At 35.8% G+C, this 20,751-nt stretch overlaps 3 protein-coding genes across 12 annotated transcripts; 2 read left to right on the forward strand and 1 right to left on the reverse strand.

Moving 5' to 3' along the window:
* Window positions 1-1,229: 1,229 nt before the first annotated feature.
* On the reverse strand, window positions 1,230-7,011 carry LOC114753958 (senescence-associated protein AAF, chlorolplastic-like). 9 transcript variants are annotated; one of them, XM_028942662.1, is made up of 14 exons: window positions 6,993-7,011; window positions 5,491-5,880; window positions 5,075-5,206; window positions 4,817-4,890; window positions 4,196-4,272; window positions 4,021-4,092; window positions 3,354-3,446; window positions 3,146-3,228; window positions 2,944-3,073; window positions 2,795-2,863; window positions 2,607-2,710; window positions 2,020-2,095; window positions 1,626-1,916; window positions 1,230-1,509 (listed from the first exon to the last, which is right to left on the reverse strand). In XM_028942662.1, the coding sequence occupies exons 2-13, from the start codon at window positions 5,817-5,819 to the stop codon at window positions 1,737-1,739; spliced, it is 1,419 nt and encodes a 472-aa protein (XP_028798495.1). In that variant the 5' UTR covers window positions 5,820-5,880; window positions 6,993-7,011; the 3' UTR covers window positions 1,230-1,509; window positions 1,626-1,736. The 9 variants fall into 9 exon arrangements, with proteins under 9 accessions (XP_028798495.1, XP_028798498.1, XP_028798499.1 ...); XM_028942665.1 differs by lacking the exon at window positions 6,993-7,011 and adding an exon at window positions 6,809-6,924 and having other exon boundaries at window positions 4,817-4,887; XM_028942666.1 differs by lacking the exon at window positions 6,993-7,011 and adding an exon at window positions 6,809-6,923 and having other exon boundaries at window positions 4,223-4,272.
* A 2,603-nt stretch (window positions 7,012-9,614) lies between these two features.
* Window positions 9,615-17,538, forward strand: LOC114753953 (nucleolar complex protein 4 homolog). Of its 2 annotated transcripts, none has more exons than XM_028942655.1 (15): window positions 9,615-10,033; window positions 10,122-10,214; window positions 10,308-10,381; window positions 10,758-10,819; window positions 11,044-11,095; window positions 12,618-12,718; window positions 13,510-13,604; window positions 13,708-13,809; window positions 14,257-14,315; window positions 14,422-14,596; window positions 15,290-15,463; window positions 15,794-15,950; window positions 16,612-16,669; window positions 16,785-16,890; window positions 17,015-17,538. In XM_028942655.1, exons 1-15 carry the CDS (start codon window positions 9,692-9,694, stop codon window positions 17,201-17,203), a joined length of 1,839 nt encoding a protein of 612 aa, XP_028798488.1. In that variant the 5' UTR covers window positions 9,615-9,691; the 3' UTR covers window positions 17,204-17,538. The 2 variants fall into 2 exon arrangements, with proteins under 2 accessions (XP_028798488.1, XP_028798489.1); XM_028942656.1 differs by having other exon boundaries at window positions 13,513-13,604.
* Window positions 17,539-19,043: 1,505 nt separating this feature from the next.
* On the forward strand, window positions 19,044-20,703 carry LOC114753954 (pentatricopeptide repeat-containing protein At1g77360, mitochondrial-like). Its single transcript, XM_028942657.1, has one exon. The coding sequence runs from the start codon at window positions 19,044-19,046 to the stop codon at window positions 20,580-20,582; it is 1,539 nt and encodes a 512-aa protein (XP_028798490.1). The 3' UTR covers window positions 20,583-20,703.
* The last annotated feature ends 48 nt before the right edge of the window (window positions 20,704-20,751 follow it).

The raw sequence follows: 20,751 nt of genomic DNA on the forward strand, positions 1-20,751 counted from the left end.
CCCTAAACCCTAAACCCTCAACCCTCAACCCTCAACCCTCAAACCCTAAACCCCGAACCCGGACCCCGAACCCCGAACCCTAATACCCTAAACCCCTAAAACCCTAAACCCTAAGCCCTAAACCCCCAACCCTAAACCCCAAACCGCAAACCATACTCCCTCGACCCTACACCCCATACCCTAGACCCCAGACCCAAAACGCAAAACCCTAAACCTCTCAACCATAAACCCCTAGACCCTAAACCCTAGAGACTCAACCCTAGAGCCTGGGCCCTAGACTTGGAGTCCTAAACCTAGGCCTTGAGCCCTGAACCCCATACACTAAGCATTGAGCTCTAAACCCTTATCCCCTAAACTATCATAATGCCCTGAGATCTAAGTAGCATTCGTATGCAATTATTCAAATCTCCTGAATGGCCAAAGGATTTAAAGGATTAGAATCGAGAAATGCATATTAAATGCACCTATTGTCATTCAATCGTCCAAAACAGAATTTTTGAAAAACTAACTGGGTGCATTCAATTTTTTTTCCTTTTCATCTAAAACCTTGGCATAGATATGGATCTAAGCTATGATCCGTAAGCCCTAAGCCTAAGCCTAAGCCTAAGTCCTAAACTCCAATCCCATGCCTAGTTCCCAAGTACCCAAACCTTAAACCCTAAACTCCACACCATAATCTTCTTACTGTAAGCCCCTAAATCTCAAAGCCTACACCCTAAATATATTTTTGACGAATGTCGTGCACCTCTGTACCCGTTTATTTCTAGTTTCTCGCAGTATTGATAAAAGTCTAAACTTCCTTATACATATATTAGCTTTTATGATTGCAAGACTAAATAAATTTATTATTTTTAAAAAAAGTTGGGTGAAGGGCAGGGTATTTGACTTTTAGACGCTCTTAGCCCTTTGCCAGATAACGATACAGTGATATTCAACGTGATTAATAATCAAACTTTGGAATACTTACATGTGATTCTCAAACCAACTTGGTAATTCAGATTTGTTATGCATGGTTTTTCACAAGCGAAGCCCATGTTGTTTGGTTTTTTTTTTTTTTTGGGATTTAACTATTATCTCCGTGATCTAAGATGCTGTGTTTGAAATTTATAATTTAAGTATTTGGTAACTCCTACATCCAAATGGAGACAGTGAGATTAGGCTTGATTTGGAATCTCACGAACTCAATTGCACTCAAATCATTTTCCAAATTCTTTTAATAAGAACTAAGAATAAAAGAGAACCGTAAAAGTAGAGAAACCATTAGTATTCCATGACTGCATAGGTGACGGTCATTTTGTCTATAATTTTCAGATCAACCAACAATAAAAGAAGAAAATATATTACATGAATATACTTTTCTTCAGTGGACAAACTGAATATATTGTGTTTTAACTTCTAAGGAATGAGATTTTAGAACTTCTTAGCCCCAGTTGTGCCGCACTCAAGGTGTCTTCATACATGTTATTGATGATACGGCAGTAAAGCGCAACAACCAGCTCAACTTCTGCACTGCATCAGACAAGAGAACAACGTTTGATCAGTATAAGATGAATAATACACCATCGCGTTACACCTCCGCATGTTACATGTACATGACGATCAATTAAACTGAATTATATGCTTACCAACTAAAATGGCATCATCACACCAGCAATATTCACTTCCTAGAGCGGATCTGAGTTGATTCTATAATAGTTAGAACTCTAAACCGTCCAATACAAATATTTAGTTGATCTTCAATTTTTGTCATTTTCCCCTTCATTGTCAAATTTCCCGCTTTCTTTTTCATGCAACGTATTTTCGTTCACCACAAAGGTCCAGCTATCTCCCTCCTCTATTTCCCATTGTTTTTTAAGTTCATAAATAGCTTTGGATGCCGCAGCAGCAATGGCTAGATTGGTATCTTCTGCAAGTCTCTGCAACAAGAACCAAAGGCAACAATTTGGCAAAAGGGACAAAGATGAGACGGAGACACATCGAAAGTACTACTTTCAGAAATCCAATATCATTTATTCTCACCTGTAATGCTCCCATCCCTGCATTTCCGAGAGTCCACATGGATGGTGCTGCTGCCAGTGCATTGGCTAATGCTTGTCTAAAATCACACACCCATCAACGAAGCAGAATATATATACAAACAGAAGCAAGCCAAAGAGAGGAAAAGCATATTCTGGAATGCATTAATGTAAGCTGTAGTAAGCTTGTTCTTTGCTGTTTGTTTTACATATAACTTGATGTAGAATATTTCCCATGTAACCAACAGAAGCTTTCATCATTTACAAGTTCAATGTTGGATAACTCAGTAGCAGGGGAATTCTACAAAGAAATATTTGAGGATTTAGTAAATTTGTGACAAAATAATGAAAAATACACCATTAATGGAACACAAATTCAAATTTGTCAAGCCAGCTGTGCTGATGCTCATCAAGGCGCATAGTAGAAACCCAGCGATAAAAACTTGTCCTGTTTGTTAAATTATTGCCGGATGCCTTAGAAGCAAAGAAATTAAGTTTAAAAAAAATTATAGGTTTTTTGCTTAACTATGTACCTTTGATCAAACATGCGAGTATATTCTTTGAGAAATTATACCATCATAATAAGCTCACCTAGTACTGACATCAGGAGAACTGGAACACTCTGCCAACAGAGATACACTTTGTTTACCATCCATTGCATCAAGGTCGATAAGAGTTGTAATCAACAACTCAAGCTGCTTCCGAAGCGGAAAAAGTAGCTAAATTAAATACTTAAATAATGACCAAAATACAGGAACATAAATATTAAAGGTTAAAACCTCTTCGGGATCAGTGTAATCAATTCCATCAGCTTCAGAGAGTGCTGAGGCCATACTCCAGTAAGCTTCCTGGACATTTAAACTTTAGGATACAATTGCTTCATGTCCCGATTCAACTAGTTAAAGGGTGAACAAAACAAAAAAGAGACCTGAAGAGCCATAATTCGGTCAGTAGACACATCCCCGGGAAAGAAATCAATGGTTTTTCCATTCTTCTCCAGCCTTATACGTCCTCTTAAACCATTTTCTGACAAAGAGCCTTTATCTCTGCCTGAAGGACTGCATCTCAACATGATCAGAAACCATTCAAAGCTTCCTATAATTATAAGGAAGCGTACAAGTTATACTTACAACTTATACATCTTTCTCACCATCATGTCATGGATGTTTTTGACAAACTGCATATTCACAGGATAGAAAGTAAATTTCTTCCCCTGGAGATAATAGCAAAAAAATATGCACCTTGAAGTTTGAAATAGGATAAATGAAAAAGACCTAGTTAAGCAGAAAAATGCCAGAAATTACAAAGCGATTTAAAAAACAAATCATTCACAGTCACCACTTGCATAACATATAGTATCACCTCCAAGGCCATAAGGGCATCTTCCATTGCACGTTGCTTAGCACGGAAGTCAGCAAGGCGCAGATCAGCCTGAAAGTTTAGGGGGTTGCGTCAAAAAGAATTATGAATTCTCTTATAATTTGTATGCATTTTGAATCATCAAATCCCTTTTTTCTTTAATGAACAAATTACCAGAGGAAAAAAGTGAGTTTTATAATCCAAAAGAATCATGAATTCTCTTATAATTTGTATGCATTTTGACATCATGACCAAACCTCTAGCAAGAGTTCAATATGAAGGGCTTCAAAGCAAGCTAGGAATGCTCAATATCTATTCTCCAGCTTAAGGGGAGTGTTAGAAATCGTAGCCTAAGATTAGTCCTGACTGTTGATGGTATTTTCCTTATTCAATGCTCCTAATACCTAGGCACAGACCGTGAGATACTAATTTCATTCTGCATTAATGTTCCTTTATTATATTCAATTCTTCCCTGCTCGTAATCAAAGCCCAATGCTCCATATAAACACTGGTTTATCAATCAAAACAAATCATCGAGCACTATATAGCATATTTCTACTGTCTCTACCTTCCGTTCTGCACTATTCGATAATATCCCTTGAAACAAATATCTTAATTTGCAAATGCATAATAATTATGTCTTTACCTCCAAGGCTCCATCACTCCAATGCTTATCAGCAGCACTTTTCAATGTCGACTGGGCTTGATCCTTCAAGAACTTTAGAGTATATATAAAAAGAAAAATCAGCATGAAATATATCACTTATGTGCAGCTTTTTCTCTGTCGGAAAAATAATTTAAAGATTCTAAGTGATACAGACAGAAGCTATGCGATTAAGGCGCTCAACTCTTTTCTTGACATCACGATCAATTCTCTCAGTATCCTCTCTAGCCCGAGCTACACAGCAAAAGTGAAGTACATCTAAGTAAACAATAAACACGCCATATATGTATAAAAATCATTATAGAATATTTAAGCAAAAAGTGGTTAAAAAAAATCCTGCTCCTAATTCCCCCTTTAAGAGAAAAGCAAGAGTTAAAAGGAAATGAAGTTGCATGCATGTATAGAAATAAATTACAAGAGGTGATACCAAGATTAGCATGACATGATCATTAATATTATAATATTTCCCTATTGCCCTGTTGCTCCAAAAAATAATCATCTAAATGATACAAAACCATTTTATGTTTTAATTATATTGAATATTCTAGGTTTGTACACTTTGTTATCATTTAACATCTTTGCTCCTTTCTTTTGGCTCATGGTGCAAGGGAGTAGAGGGAAACAGATGAACATAAGAAACCTCGTGATAAGACACAATAGATTTACATGTGTATACCCCAACTATTACATCTAGCAAGATTAGTTCTGAATCAGATAAAAAAGTGATGCAAAGATAAACTAGAACAGCACATGTTTAGAACAAGGTAAATGAGCTAACCATCAAGCTTAAGAAATTCTGTCCCAAGAAAAGCAACATCTTGGCGCGCACGGGCTTCCAATTTCAATATGCTACTGAGGAAACAAATAGTTAACAGTTACTTCCATGAACCTAAAAACTATGGTATCTCTACTGAACAGTGAACATTCTTTTGTATAGGTGGCTTCAAAAACAACTAAAGAGAAGTGGCTTGATGAACAATTATGGAAGTACATCTCGAATAGAAACAGTACAATACCACAAGTCATAGGACAGTACCGGGAGAGCAAGACAATGTCGTGACGAGCCCTTTCATTTACAAACTTTGCATCATTACAAACAAATCTACAAGCTTCAGCCAGGCCCCGACCAGAATTACTGTAGTAATCTTTCTCTTCTTTAGTACGTACACTGCACATATTACAGAATCTCTGAAATCTGAGTTCGAACCATGGCATAAATTTTTGGAAAAAATAAGAAGCACCATTCATATCATGCAAAAGATAAAGGGCTGGGTCGACCAAGAAATAAAGTGACAACAGAGGTGGGCGGGCCAAAAAAAAAAAAAAAAGGTGACAACTGAGAGTCTGGGAAAGAAATCAAGGGTAAATGTTCACAAATGGTACACAGCATAAAAAGGTAACACAATATATGAAACGGAAGAAATGTTAAGTAAATAATCATTGTTCTTCTACCTTGTTAAATCTGAAACATCCATGTAAGTTGTAACGCATTCTTTCTCCTCAATATTATTTGATCCTGATGATTTGCACAAGAAAGATCTCTTGGAGATAAGGCTGACAGGATTTCTACACATGCACCCAAAAATCTCATTGGATAAGGTTGATCCCTCTACCAAGAGACATATATGATTCAGTTGTCCATGTTGGACTCCATATCTTGGAAGTTGTACCCTGTTGTTCCTTGTGGACATCAAGAAATTAAGTTTTTCATGTGACCTACAGCCAATTGTCCGATAAGTCACGATAGGACCATTTGAAACCTTGTTTGCAGCAAGTGCCATCAGGACTTCAAAATCAGAATCAGATAGGCCTTGCTTTCATAGCACTACAGACATCTCAAGCCTGTATTACAAGCAAGCAAATTAAAATTTAAAAAAAAAAAAGGAAAACACAGAGAGGGGAATAAACACTTAAGTCCACGATGAAATCAGGGATTTTGCAATAACACAAAATCTTTGATAAGAAAAGGCCCCCCCTTCCTTATGGGATTGGGACTAAGAAGAATGGTTGGGGAACCAAACATCCATATCATTCATACTTCGGATATCTCACTGAAGATTAATGAAGTGACTAATAGGTTCGACATTATGCTTGAAATTTTTATTAATAGTCACTGTAATTTATTTCAATATATTTTCTCCCTATGAATCTATCTCTCACCGAACTCTGAGAAAAGATAGACATCCCATTGTCACATGTAACTTATCAAAGACATAATTTTGTTAATCTGTATAAACCAAAGAGAAGTCAAAAGCATGCTAGACTTTCACACGTGAAAGCCAAGGCTTGCTCGAAACCAATTATTTGCGAAAAGAAAAATTGAAAGGGCCTAAGCCAGAATGAAAGAAACATTTCAATCGATTTGAAACTTCAGATGAAAAATTATAAACTCCCCGCTCATGTTACTTACTAATTACAACTTAGATCGTTATCAGTTTTAGATGCTACCGAAAATTCTTGTCTTAATGGAATCAGTTTAGGCAATAAAAGCCCTGTACTTATCCAAAAAACTTACTGAGCTAAATATCATGCATCGTTCTAAGTCCAAAAATGGAATGAGTCGACGGTCTAAGATTCCATCTCCCAGCCCGGTAAAAAGACTCAAATATCTTGCATTACACGACTTCAATCAAGAAAATGGCCTAATCTTTGATGTTTTCCCTCAACAGAATATATGGCATATAGAGGAATATCATCTCCAACCACTGAGGGACAATTTTCAAATCCACACTATATTTTGATAAGTAAAACCACTCAAACTTGAAAATACCCAGCTATCATAATCTCTCCGGCAACATTCTACATTCAAATTAGGCAGATAATCAAATTTTATTCCATCAGCATCGGGAGTGTCGTCTTCAATATGATTAACTGAGATTCAGTTGAGATGAAAGAAAACAGAACTGCACATCAATAATGAAAATAAAACCCCGTAAAAATACAAATAACAATACCCATTGAAGAAATAGAACGTCCAACTCCAAAACGCAGTCAAGAAAGCAAGAAAGATGGACGTTAGGAACTGACCTTCGGCGAACTCTCTGGAAGGGAAATGCCGAGATGTACGACGTACAGTATAAAGAGTGTGATGGGGGAGGAGGGGGCCCATAACGTTGGGGGAGAAATGAGAACCACAGCTGAACCTGTGGCTCGTCGAATGCCAACAACAAACAATCGCGGGGGATTTTTTTTTTAATTTCTTTCTCGGTCACAAGCATGAAGCATCATGGAATTTTACAAATTACCTGATCTCCCAAGCCACTAAAATTTGTTAACATCAGTTACAGTTAGACATCTTTATCTTTGTCAAGTTTACAAGTGAAGATTGAGACGAACAAATCGAATTAGATAAAACAGTGGAGTTTCTTACTTCTTTTCCTCAACTCAGGTCCTGTCAATTTTTTATTTTATGCAAAACTTAGAGGTAGCAATACAGGTAAGCTTAAAAGGATCAATCCTACAAGATCCAAATTTTAAAAATATTATAATTTGTTAGGTCCGATCTTTAAGCTAACGGGTTTAGGACTGATTCGCGGGTTTTCAGCCCTTTTAAGAAAAAATATTATTTTCATATTTCTCATGTTTTTTATCAAAAAAATAAAAATAAACCAATAAAATTATTAATAAAAGATATAAATATAAATAAATTTAAGTTACAAATATAAAACATCATCATATATAAATATCTATTAACATCCAAGAACATCTAAAACATTTATTAACAAAATAATAACATTCAAAAGTTTTATCTATAGTGTAAATATACAATAAACAAACACTATTATTAATCTTTTAAAACTTCATCATCATTATAAGTATAATTTTCTTTTGTAACAAAAATATCAAGTTTTTTTCTTTATAGAAATTTTACTTTTAAATTTTACAATCTAGTTATTATTTTACTTTAGTTTGAAAACATTGTTGTTGAAACTTATAAATTTCTAATGCAAATTATAAAATCACAAGTTATATAAGTATAAAAATACTCTGTTGTCAAATATTATAGTTTAAAAATATCAACATATATAATATAGGGGAAATTGCAAAAAAAGACCTTGGAATTGTAAAAACGCAAATAGGACCCTTGACAACTTCACTTTGGGTTTTGACAACTTTATTATTGTCAAAAGCTATAATGAAGTTGTCAAGGGTCCTATTTGCGTTTTTACAATTTCAAGGTCTTTTTTTTGCAATTTTCCCTATAATATATATCAAATCGTTATTAAAATCCAAATTAACCTATTGTTTAGAAATTTAACTAGACAAATTATTGTCTAAAACTAAATAAATCAAACCATTTTGTAAAATTTAATTTTAAAATGATAAAAATAACTAAATATTTAAAATATTATTAACAATGTAAAAATTTAATAATATTAGAATTATAAAAAAAATTATAAAAATATCTAAACGGGCTGGCCCTCTGTCCTACAAGGCTAGCCTGTTTAAACCCTTAGCCTTATAAGGCTAGCCCTATAGGGCTTGTGTTTTCATTTGAATGGAAAAATTTCAAATCCGATCCTCCTAATTTTTAAGCTTAAACGAGTCGACCAAACAGGCTCAATTCATTTTTTTAGCTAGCAAAAATGCACCTACGCATGTCAATATAAATATTTCAAAGTCAAATTTCAAATTGAGACCTTATCTAAACGTCTACAGGTAATGCTATCACAAAGGTAATGTAGTATTGACAGTCTCTGATCGATTTCTATGAGTTTCATAATAACACGGTTAAAAATTTTAGTCTAGGTTTAGAGCAAGTTGATTTTCATGTAATATTAATAATCTTAATATTTGAGTCACAAAAGACTCGTTTTGTTATATTAATTACATTGGATCTTATATTTACAACCAAAAAAATACTTTGTTTTGATTAAATTTGTCAAGTTTTGTTGGCTTTTTTTCAGTAGGTACATGTATCTTCTATTAGAGGTAATCCTATTTAAAATACTGTCAGGTACTAAATATGAGTATATTTCTCATTAGAGATTCAAACTTCTATCTACCAAATTATAAAAAATTAACCCTTTTTACTAGATTCAATGCATAGATATCTTTTTATTAGAGATAATCATGTTTGATAGATTATTGGATACTATGTAGACATATTTTGTAGCAAAAATTTGAATATTAATTTACTGTGAGGATTAATTCTTTTTGTTAAAGCTTTGGTGTTAAAAACCCTGAGGGGTTAGGTCAGCTGGTGGGACTGTCCTAGCTTAACCACAGGTCTCGAGTTCGAGCTGTGGGAATGCAGCACCCTGAGGGGCCAGAGGGCGCCGACCGAAAGGTTCTTTGCAAGCCCTCGATCTGGATTAGTCTGGGGACGTTGTCACGGCTGAAAAACGCCCATTTTTCTGGAATACCGGAGGAGAAATCCAACAAAAAAAAAGCTTTGGTGTTAAATAGCTGAAACGGCATTTTTTAGGCATAAGAAGGCCCGAAAGAGAGGCTTTTCTTGGGGGGAGCGGGGGTGGTTTTGGGGTGCGGCAAAGGCTATGTTTGGATCTTCGTTGGAGATGAAAAAAAGCATATAAGAAAGTGTGCAACTGACTTATGTTGCCTTGCTATTCGGGATGGATATAAAATCTCTGCCTTGCTAAACCCCTAAAGTTCCCCGCCTGTTGAGCAAGGAGCGAGCGAGCGAGCGAGCATGGCATCCAAGCAGAAGAGGAAAAGCAATGGTCTGTCTGACGTGAAAACCCTGGGGCTTCAGCTTCTGTCCACCCGTGCTCACATCAACAACCTCCCTCTTCTTCTTTCCTTTATTTCCCCTACTTCTCCTCCTAATTATGTCGTCGAATCCCTTCTTTCTCTCCAGTCTTTCTTTCTTCCCCTCCTCCCCGACCTTCCTTCATCTTCATCGTCCCCCCTTGACATATCGAGCCATGACCCCCAACTCATATACCGCGTTTGGATCCGTTCCAAATTCGATGACTTCATTAAGTCTCTTGTTCACGTTTTCGTGTCCCCACAATCCGACGAAACACTTAAGGTGAGTAGCTGAATATCATTTTTCTCATAAAGGAGAAGCTTTGTTTGTTATTTCTGATTTTTGCGTCGTTTTTTGAGTAACGTAACAGGAGGTCGTGTTAGATGCTATGATGGAATTTGTGAAGGTGGCAAATGGTGGGAAGTTTTCCTCTTCTCTATATCACAAGCTTCTGCATGGTATTGTAAGTCATTGATCTGCAGTATTGTAAGTTTTTCTTTTTCCCGCTTGCAACATTGGTGGCATTGTCTGATTGAATAGGATTTATTAATTTCAGGTTCACTCTTCTGATGAAGTCGTTTTTCCGGTGGAATTGCTCTCATCAAAGTATTTCGGATATATGGACGTCCGGTATAATTATGTTGCCGTGCTTTCCTTCTGGTTGAATATACATATGTAGTTCATATCTAATAAACAATTTAATTTATTGAAGAAAGGAGAGTATTGAATATTCTAAAAATTATGTTAAACCGTATGCATCAATTCATAATGGCTTTGAAGTGCATCAATTAGTTCATATAAAAAGTCCCAACCATTTACATTACATATGTTTTGTCTTTGTTGTACAGTCTGCACTGAATTACCGGAAGCAATTTGCTCTTTTTCATAATTTCAGATATTCCGTTGCATCTATTTGAATCTTCATTAATTCTGCCCATTAAATACATAACTGACGTCAATTAAAAGGTTGAGCTATTCTGCTGAATTAGGATTCTCCTTGATACAGTTACTTTACATATATAAGCCTGGGAAGGTTTGCTAGGACATTGGAAGGAAAAGTTATATCAGGTACTTTTATTGTCCTGCCTCTTTTAGTCCTCTCGGCATGTCATTCCTGCAAAGGGCCTTGCAAATCGTCTCTTTGTTGTTCTAACCTTATGAGATGGTCCCAGAGGAACGTTTCTAGTAGTCCTCTTTTATCATTTTCTCTTGAAATTATGAATGGTTTTCTTTTGCAATTTCTGCTATCTGACTAATCTCCATATGATAGCTTAGTTGTTTGTCATTGTCAGGTTTTAAACTTGCAAAAGAAGATGGTATCAATGAAAGTCCACTGAACCCAAGGTTAGTATGGCCTGTACCATTACTTTGTTTCTCCATACTTTTATCCCTTTCCATTCTTCTATCAATTGGTGCGGATTATCATGTAATTTGTCGTCAATTAACTTTGTGTGGGATGCTCTTTTTATTATTGTAATGCCATTTGAGTATGATTAGTTTGATTCTATTGCCTCGTTTCCTTCTAGAATCTTGGAGAATTGAGCTTCCTGACCATCTTGTATAAAATTGATTAAATTTCCTTGTCCCTTTAAAGCACAAATACTCACACGGACACATATATGCTAAAGTTAGAAAATACAGAAGATGACACGACATTTAGTTTTTTAAAGCTCTCTGTGAGGGATATACTTCTAGAGGAAAACACAACTGTCATTATTAAACCCCCCCTCCCCCAAAAAAAAGAAACCCAAAAAGGGATATTATCTGATTATTTTTTCACAAAATTTATTATGAAGTCTTCGGTATGACATTGTATAAAATAATTTATCATGTAAGATAATACTGTCTAAGGTTGATGTATTGTGTAATGCCAAGTAGAATAGAAAAACTCACTTCTTCTTTTGCTGACAAAAGCATCCTTTACTAAGATGTATGCTGTATTTGTCCAAACAGTTCTATCATTTAAAGAAAAGTTAAAGAAGTTAGAGCAAAATAATTGATCATGGTACGCCCAAAAGGAGCCTGGTAGGCACCTGGGGTAGCATGGTGCCTTGCTTGCTTTCAAACCAAGCTTCTCCATCTAAGCTTGGTGGCATGTGCCTTGGTTGAGCCAGTGCTTACTCATTGCCTGTCCATGAAATTTTGCATCTTAATTATAATAATGATGCATGAGAGAGATTTGGCAGACAATCTTATACTTGTATTTTTTGCAGCAAAAAATGATGGGCTCTTAAAAATGTTGTATTAATTAATACAATCATGCCTTGTATGATGCATTAAATGGATCTTAAATCAAAACTTGTTGATCTATAGAAGTTAAAATTATTCATGTTTATAGAAAAGGGAAAAACTTCACTCATCTCTTTAAGAATGGTCATCTAACCTTTATTCTACTGTTTTCCCCCTTTTTGGTCATTCGAGTTATGTTCAGCTCAAGCCTGATCCAACTTTAGCAGTTGTCTGAACCCGTTTTCTTTGCGTGTCCAATGTGTGTTGTGGCAGTGTCAGTGTTGGGCCTGCACGTGCTGCAACATACTTGAAGATAAGGTGTGACTATGCTTAAATATAACCTATCTCTAACTTGTTGACTACCAGTGTCTTCAAAAAAAATTTGCCCTCTAATAAACATGCCTTTTCATGCTGGTGATAGTTTGCAATTTTGCATGTTTTATTGCTAAAATATTTGCATTTTGCACAAAATGCTCTAATTAATAGGTTTAGCTTGGAAACACGATCATGTTATTAAATGGCATATTTTCCTTCTAGAGAGTTGTGTCTATCTCTGAAACTTCCTGATGTATAGATACACTTAACTAATCGGGTATTGATTTATTGCTATTGGCAATGTTGGAATGCACTTTTTCAGTTTGGAGCACGTCATCCGCAATATATATTGCACTATATCACATGCCTCCCCTATTCAAAGCTTGGATAACCCATCTAATTTTGAGATGTGGAGTGAATCAGGTAATTGCATGCTATTTATGTTATCGTGATTTTTCCCCAAACTCATGAATAACGAGATGTAGTGCTGTACTGCCATTGAGTGTGACCTGTGATATGCCAGCCCTGAGGTGAGATGTGGGCCGGTTGGGTTAGCGGTTTGCATGGTGTGTTTAATGTGTCTGCTTTCCTGAAAATAAAAATAATAATAGAACTTAAACAGGCCATAAAAATAATGAAATTATAATTGCTACTTACCAATCAATTTCTGGTGACCTCAAATCGCTTGCTTCTTAGTTCTTATGATCGCACCTTATTTATGCCTTCATAATTGGTATTGCCTACATTTTCATTGTCATAGGTTGCACCTTCATCATAATTTGTTGTCAATATTGTTGGGAATTCTTCTTCACCCAAGATTACTGATTCAACTGAGATGACATTGATGAATCTTATTTCTTCCATCGTATCTAAGTGCAACTCTTAGTTTAGTTCAGTGTACGTAGTTCACACTAACTCAGATACCATCAAGTGCTGAATCTGTATCAACTCACTAGCATTTATGGACTTGTACATACACTGTTGCTAAGTATATCCATGTGCCAGCCAATTCGTTTGTGATATATGTGTTAATTTTTGCATGTAGTTCTTATTGTTTATTCATTCTCTTGGTGTTTTATATTTAATTCCTACGTTGCTTTCTAATTTTTTCTCTGTCTGCATGTGTGGGTGGGTGTGTAGTTCTTTTAGAATATGCATAGAATACTGCTTTCTTCTTGTTCATAGAAATTCAAATTTTCTTGAATGTTAATTAATAGGTTTTTTATCCAAAGAACGTGAACATGAACAACTTTCTAAAGAAGGGGATTTAGATGATAACCAGCTGAAGACTGAGAAGCGTAATAGTAATGTAAATTTTTGCATGATTCTTGTTTCTGCAAAGTTCAACGCTACATTTTTTTTAGATTGTACGATCCAACAATTAATTTTCTTATTTTTTGTCATTCATGTAGGTGACTTCTGCAGGCACAATTGCCAAAAAGATGAAATCCAAATTTAGCAAAGCGTGGATTTCATATCTTAGGTTGCCACTTCCACTTGATGTGTACAAGGAGGTAATCTTCATGGTTCTTGAACTTCTGTTCTTATACCTTTGAACATGCGCCTGTATTCTTGTTTCCTAAAATGTTAGGACATATGATTATTTCATATAAAACATCAAAATGCTTGTGTATTATGGCCTTTGCTGTTCTACATATTTGCCATGTCATGAGAATATTACCAAGCTGAAAATCCTGGCCTCAAATGTTTGGTCCGTACTTTTAGGTGTGTAAGTCTAGGCCCTAGCAGAATGCAGTGACTAATAATTTTCTTTTGTTCACGAATTAAGGGTGTTAGGAAAGCCTAAAACATTTGGTCCTTTTTATCATTACATTGGGTGCCAACTTTCTTTGTCTCCTATTGAAGCTGTGATTCTGGTTACTACCTTTTCTGAAATCAATGCATTAAGCTGGGTCCTTGTCTTATTTATTTCCTGAGAAACATGTTTTTCTCATTATCAGGTTCTTGTTAACCTTCACCAAGCAGTTATTCCTCATTTGACAAAACCTAATATGCTATGGTAAGTGTTTGTGATACATAAAATGTAATTTTTTTTTTTTGGCAAATAAATTTAATTTTTATGTTTGTCGATGTTGACTTGTTAATGTTGATTTGTTTATGTGCAGCGATTTCTTAACAAGGTCGTATGATGTTGGGGGTGTTGTTAGTGTCATGGCTCTTAGCAGCCTTCATGTCCTGATGACCCAGCATGGAGTGGAATACCCAAATTTCTATGAAAAACTCTATGCTCTCTTAGTTCCATCTATCTTTATGGCTAAACACCGAGCTAAGTTTTTCCAGGTAATGCTCAATTAACTACTTATCAATTACAGTTGCAAGTTAAAATAATTAACAGGATGGAAGGACAAATTTGGATATTCACAGCATAAATCATCCCCCCCCCCCCCAAAAGAGAAAAACTGATGCGTTAATCAATCATTGTTTCATGGATGAGAAGTCATAATGCATTGTTACAGCTATTAGGCTTGCCTGAGGAGTTTAGTCTGCTGCAGACCTTTGAGCGACATATATTTCTCTATTTTAATGTAGATTTTGGATATATTTGAATAAAAAAGTAACTTTTAATGTGAACAAAATGAAGAGCAAGGTACATGAAATGATAATCAAGGCATTCTCTTAAGCAACAATAGAAATAGCAAAACCGAAAATTGACTCAAAACTGATTACAGAAAAGATGCATCAAGTCAGTGTTCCCCCTAGGTGTGCGTCTCACAAGTACCTCAGAAGTAGCCTTTAAATGAGCACGGTGGGATCCTCATGTAGAACACTTCCCTGAATATCTCATATGGGAAAAGTTAAAATGTTTGAGCCAGCACGAGGGTTGATCAGAAAATATTCAATTACATATTGAAGTTTACGTTAATCTTTTCTTTTTTCTTTTTCTTTTTTTTTTTTGGATGAAATGAAGTTTATGTTAATCTTGTACGTATGCTAATTGCCAATTTTTGGCCGCTTATAATTTGGCATCTGCAGCTTCTTGATTCTTGCCTTAAGTCAGCTTTTCTTCCTGCTTATCTGGCTGCTTCATTTGCGAAGAAATTGAGTAGACTGTTGCTTTCAGTCTCTCCTTCAGGAGCATTGGTTATCATTGCCTTGATTCATAATCTCTTGCGGAGACATCCTTCAATTAACTGCTTGGTTCATCGGGTGAGACACAGTACCCTTGTTTTCTTAATTCATTCTTTTACATTTATTATTTTTCCTGGATTCTGTGCTTGGCTTATGGACTTGAATTCATTGTCTGTTGGCCCCACAAAGATGCCTTTTTTGTCACCAAGAACCTAGTTTAATTAAGTGACACTCGTAGCAACTTTAGGGGCAGTTCGAATTATCCTTTGATCTTCTATCTTTTTTTGAGATATCTATTTGTGCCAAATTCTGGAAGTGCACTCCTCTTGGTAACACGTATGGTACATCTGTGAGTAAAACAATTTCTTTCTTATGTTCTGATTGGACAATAATTTATTCTATGGGCAGGAGGATGGTGATGAGGAAGGGAAAGATGAATCTAAAACAAATAAAGTCATCTCTGATAAAATTGATGACTCCAAGACTGGTGCTATGCCCTGCAAGAAATTAGGCATTGACCACTTTAACAATGGGGAAACTAATCCCAGGGATTCTTGGGCAATGAGTAAGTATCCAGTTTATTTTATTCTTCTACCAAACTTTGGCATATTGAATGCCCTAGAGTTCAGGGAATTGCATGGTTGATATAACTGAATGAAACAACTTCGGTTTGATAACATCTTGCATATTTCAGCCTGTTCCTCCAAATTGTGAATTATTTTCTTATTCCATTGGTTTGATACATTCTTCATATTTTGCCAGCTCCTCCTGGACTGCCGTTACACTGCTTGCTTCTTACATTGATGCTAGTTCATATTATCAATACATGCAAATATAGTACTAGAACTTCACTTCTAATTTCTTGTTCTTGAGAAGATCATCTCAGGTGTTTTGAGATCAAGACTAAAGCTTGTATTTGGTAGTTTCTTTGTCTCATATTCATTATCTCAGATGTTATCACTTGTATGATTAGGCAAAACAATGTAAGCTAGGCTGAAGGACTTTAGATTATGCAGAAAGATTCTATCCGCCAGAGGTCTGAATATTTGGAGCCATTTAAGCGGGGGAACTTGTGTATTAGCAAGTGTGAATATATCAATCTTCAGTACTTACTGGAATATGTCTCCTCTGCTTACTTTTTCCAGTGTGGTTGTCTGTCAAGTATATTTAGGAGGCAAAATTCTATATATCCTAAACTTTTCAATTAATGAGATGTCTTGGAGCAGGGAGTTCTCTTTGGGAGACAGATAGCATTCTTCAACACTACTGTCCTCCTGTGTCAAGGCAAGTGTGCTGATGCTGACTATTGTCCTCTTGATTTTCCTTTTTATTTTTTCCATCGTGTTTTGACTTGGAGAAACTATACCCTTAATCTCACATGCCTTTGTTTTGCTGTTAGATTTGCTTTGTCTCTTGGGACTGATTTGACCGTGAGGGCCAAAACAAGTGAAATAAAGGTCGAGGATTTCAGTTCAGGTTCATATGCTACAGTATTTGGAGAGGAGGTGATATATGATGTTTTCTCCTTTCTCTTTTTTCCTTCAATAATCCCGCTTATATTGTTTGTACAACTGAAGAATTGAGGGGAAGCACACATCGGCTGATGACAACTTAACTATTAATTTGCAGATTAGGCGGAGGGTAAAGCAAGTTCCCCTCGCATTCTACAAGTCAACTCCATCCTCTTTGTTTTCAGCTACTGATTCTGCCGGTTGGACTTTCAAATTGGAAGCAGAAGCAGCCCAAGAGATTAATGAGAGGGATATCTCAGAACATTTTTACAGCCCTGCTAAACGGCAACGGAAAGAAGGTCCGTGATACATGTTTCGCACCAACAAAATCTGCAGCCTTGTTAAGTTGCGTCACCATTCTCTAGAAATCTGCAGATGTCGCTTCTTGGTAGGGACGGGTTTGCAATCTGAAATAATTAGAGGTGTTGATGATCACGATGGATTTTTCTGTATTCATTCAGTAGAATTTTGATTTGATTAAAGATGAGAAGGAAGTAAAAGAATAACGGTTATTGGCACTATCTACTTTTCCTTTATCCCATAACTCATATGCCATTACCTTTTGTAACTAATAAATTTAATTTTGTAAGCCTAATTTGCTTATTTCATTTAAACAAGTATATTGGGGTATTTGGATGAGCCCATAAGTGCTTTTTAAAAATATTTTTCGTAAATTGAGACAAATTTTTCTACATATTTATTTTGTTAATCGTGAAATCACTTCTAATTATGGTTTTGTTTTTATCTAAACACTTTATAAGTGTATGATCTTAAATGATGAAAATATATCTATTACATAACTTTTTTATTTGGTTGGTTGGAATGTAAAAAATGAGCTAGTGGTAATAACCTATGGTAAAAAGAAAAAAGAGGGGAAATTCACCTCATTTTTGGTTGAAGTTTTCTATAAAATAAATAAAATATACGTTTTGAGAATTTTAGTAGGTTTATGATGTTTTTAATTTTTTTAATTTTTTATGAATATAAAGGTGTGATATGATGTGAGTGAAAAATTAAAATATAAAAGTAAGGGATCATATGTCAAAATAATACAATAATACTAAAATACTCCTCCCGTCCTTATTATAAGAACCAATTTGACTTTTTATTTGGTCCTAATTATAAGACCCCAATCCATTTTATCTCTTATATTTATGCATTTTTTCCCAAGATAATCCTTCTAATAATGATAGTTTTAACCAATATACTTAATTAGCAAAGATATTTTAAAAATGACAACACTTATTTATTATAAATAACCAACTTAACTTACTTCCTTAATCTCCTCAAATAAGTCAATTGGGTTTTATAATTAGGACCGGAGGAGTAGATAACACCGTGAATGTACTTTTTCTTTCTCATCCCTCATCCCTGAAACTAATGCAAATTTCCAACATTCCATCAAAATTGAAGAGTTTGAATTTGATAGACCATTTTCCAAAAACGGATTTTTTTTCCTGAATTAAATGGAAAGGCATTGACAACCAAAAGTCATGAGCGGATAGAATTTATAATTTATTACCTATAAAGAAATTTTTATGTCACTAGATTAAAAGTTACTACCTCCGATCTTAATTATAAAAGTTAGTTGACTAATTTGAAGAGATTAAAGAAATAAATTAAGTTAGTTATTTGTAATAAATAGATGATGTTTTTTCTAAAAGATCCTTACTAATCAAGTATATTAGCTAAAACTGTCATTATTAGAAAGACTTTCTTAAAAAAATACATAAATATAAGAGATAAAATAGATTGAGATTTTTTAATTAAGATTAAAATAAAAATTAAATGAAATTTTATATTAAAAATTAAAGGCAGTAAGAAAGGCATATCGGCTAATGTCACTCCCCCGTATTGTTGGAGACGACTGATGACGGCTTAGTTTTAATTAGGACCCCACGTGGCATTCAGAAGGTAGTAAACCTAAAATCGGGCCAAAAAAAAATAAGGAAAGTAAACCTCAAATTTTCTTTTTATTAGTGAAAGAAAATCTTCGTTGAACACATATAAAAGGAAAAGAAAAAAAATATGGTTGGCCAAAAAAAAAAAATATTTTTTTTTTTTGTGGCTCGCCAGCAAGGGAATAATAATGTAGCAATACCGTTTGACGATGCTGTTAGGGTTTCTGTAAATTTGCCGGCGAAATCATGGATCTGCATAGAAAGAGGCATTATCATGACCATTCACCGCCTTCGACCTCAGACTCTCGCAAGAAGTGCCTCGCTTTTTCCCATAGATCACCTTATCAGTACCACGATGGTCAACACCAACTGCCCCAACAAAAGTGTCCCACCTTCGTCTCGTACCTTGAGGTCCCAACGCTGTCTCCGAAGATCAAGACACTATGTGAAATCGTCTCCAGTACCCCTTCCCTGGACGTCGAGAAAGTCCTCGATGAGGCTGGGATTCCGATCACTCAAGAAGACGTCGAAGAAGTCCTCAAATTGTCTTACGGGTTTCCGGGTTCTGCGGTGAAGTTCTTCCGATGGTCGGGGTACCAGCTCAAGGACAACCATAGTCCCTACTCTTGGAATCTGGTTGTGGATTTATTGGGCAAGAATCTCTTTTTCGATGCAATGTGGGATGCTATTAAATCTATGAAAAAGGAAGGGCTGCTTTCGCTTGCGACTTTTGCTTCTGTTTTCAGTAGCTACGTTGCCGTAGGCCGTGTCCAGGAGGCGATCATGACTTTTGATGTTATGGAGAAATATGGGTGTCCACGGGATATTATTGCCTTAAATTCGCTTCTGAGTGCCATTTGTAGGGAAGGCAGGACCGTGGATGCGTACGAGTATTTGCGCATTGCCAAAGGGATTATTAGGCCAGACCCTGATACTTATGCTATTTTGTTGGAGGGATGGGAGAGTGAACGGAATGGTACTAGTGCTAGGCATACTTTCGCAGAGATGGTGATAGAGATAGGTTGGGATCCAAGTAATGCACCCGCTTATGATTCCTTCCTGTGTACTTTAATTAGGGAACCCAATGGGATCCATGAATCTCTTAAATTCTTTGATTCCATGAGAGAAAACAAGTGTTACCCGGGTATGAAATTTTTCAAGGTTGCCCTGGATGAGTGTGTCAAGTGTCATGATACCCGGGTTGCCGAGATGCTCTGGGAGATAGTGGTGGAGAGGCTGGGCTTGAAACCCGATCCACGTATGTGCAATGCCATGATCGCTTTGTACTGTTACCGAAATGATATAGATACGGCAAAAAGAATGTTAGACGATATGGTTTACAGAGGGGCATTTCCTGATTCATTAACTTATAACTTGTTATTTCGCTTCTTGATCAAGGGCAGGAAACTGCAGGAAGCTTCGCTGCTTTTCACTGAGATGATAAAAAATGAGTGTGTTCCCGACCAGCCTAATTGTGAGACAGCTGTTAGAATTTACATAGATAGCCGGGATCCTAATATGGCGATAAGAATTTGGAAATGCCTGGTGGATAATTTCAAGAAGGATCTGGAGGAGACAGCAAATTTATTGGTCGTAGGACTTTGTGATCTAAAGAGAGTGCCAGAAGCAGTTAAGTATGCAGAGGATATAATTGACAGAGGAATAAAGCTAACATCTTCCACATTGGCTAAGCTGAAGCAAAGCCTTGTCAAAGCAAGAAAAGAATTCGTGTATGAGGGACTTGTGAGGAAGTGGAAGACTCACGAGGTAGTTAGACTTTACTGAATTTATGCATGTAAAAATCAGCATTGAAATTTTTGCTTGTCTCTGCTGCACTCGGACGTGCTTGGCCAAAACTATATGCAGTCAGTTTAAAATTCTGCATAAGTACGGTATGGTTTGATCATGGTCTACCCTGGATAAGTATAGTCCTATTGTGAACTTTGGTTTAGTT

The sequence above is a fragment of the Neltuma alba genome, unplaced genomic scaffold (assembly GCF_004799145.2).
Source record: "Neltuma alba isolate B1F8T4 unplaced genomic scaffold, ASM479914v2 tig00008329_pilon, whole genome shotgun sequence".
NCBI classification, from domain to species: domain Eukaryota; kingdom Viridiplantae; phylum Streptophyta; class Magnoliopsida; order Fabales; family Fabaceae; genus Neltuma; species Neltuma alba.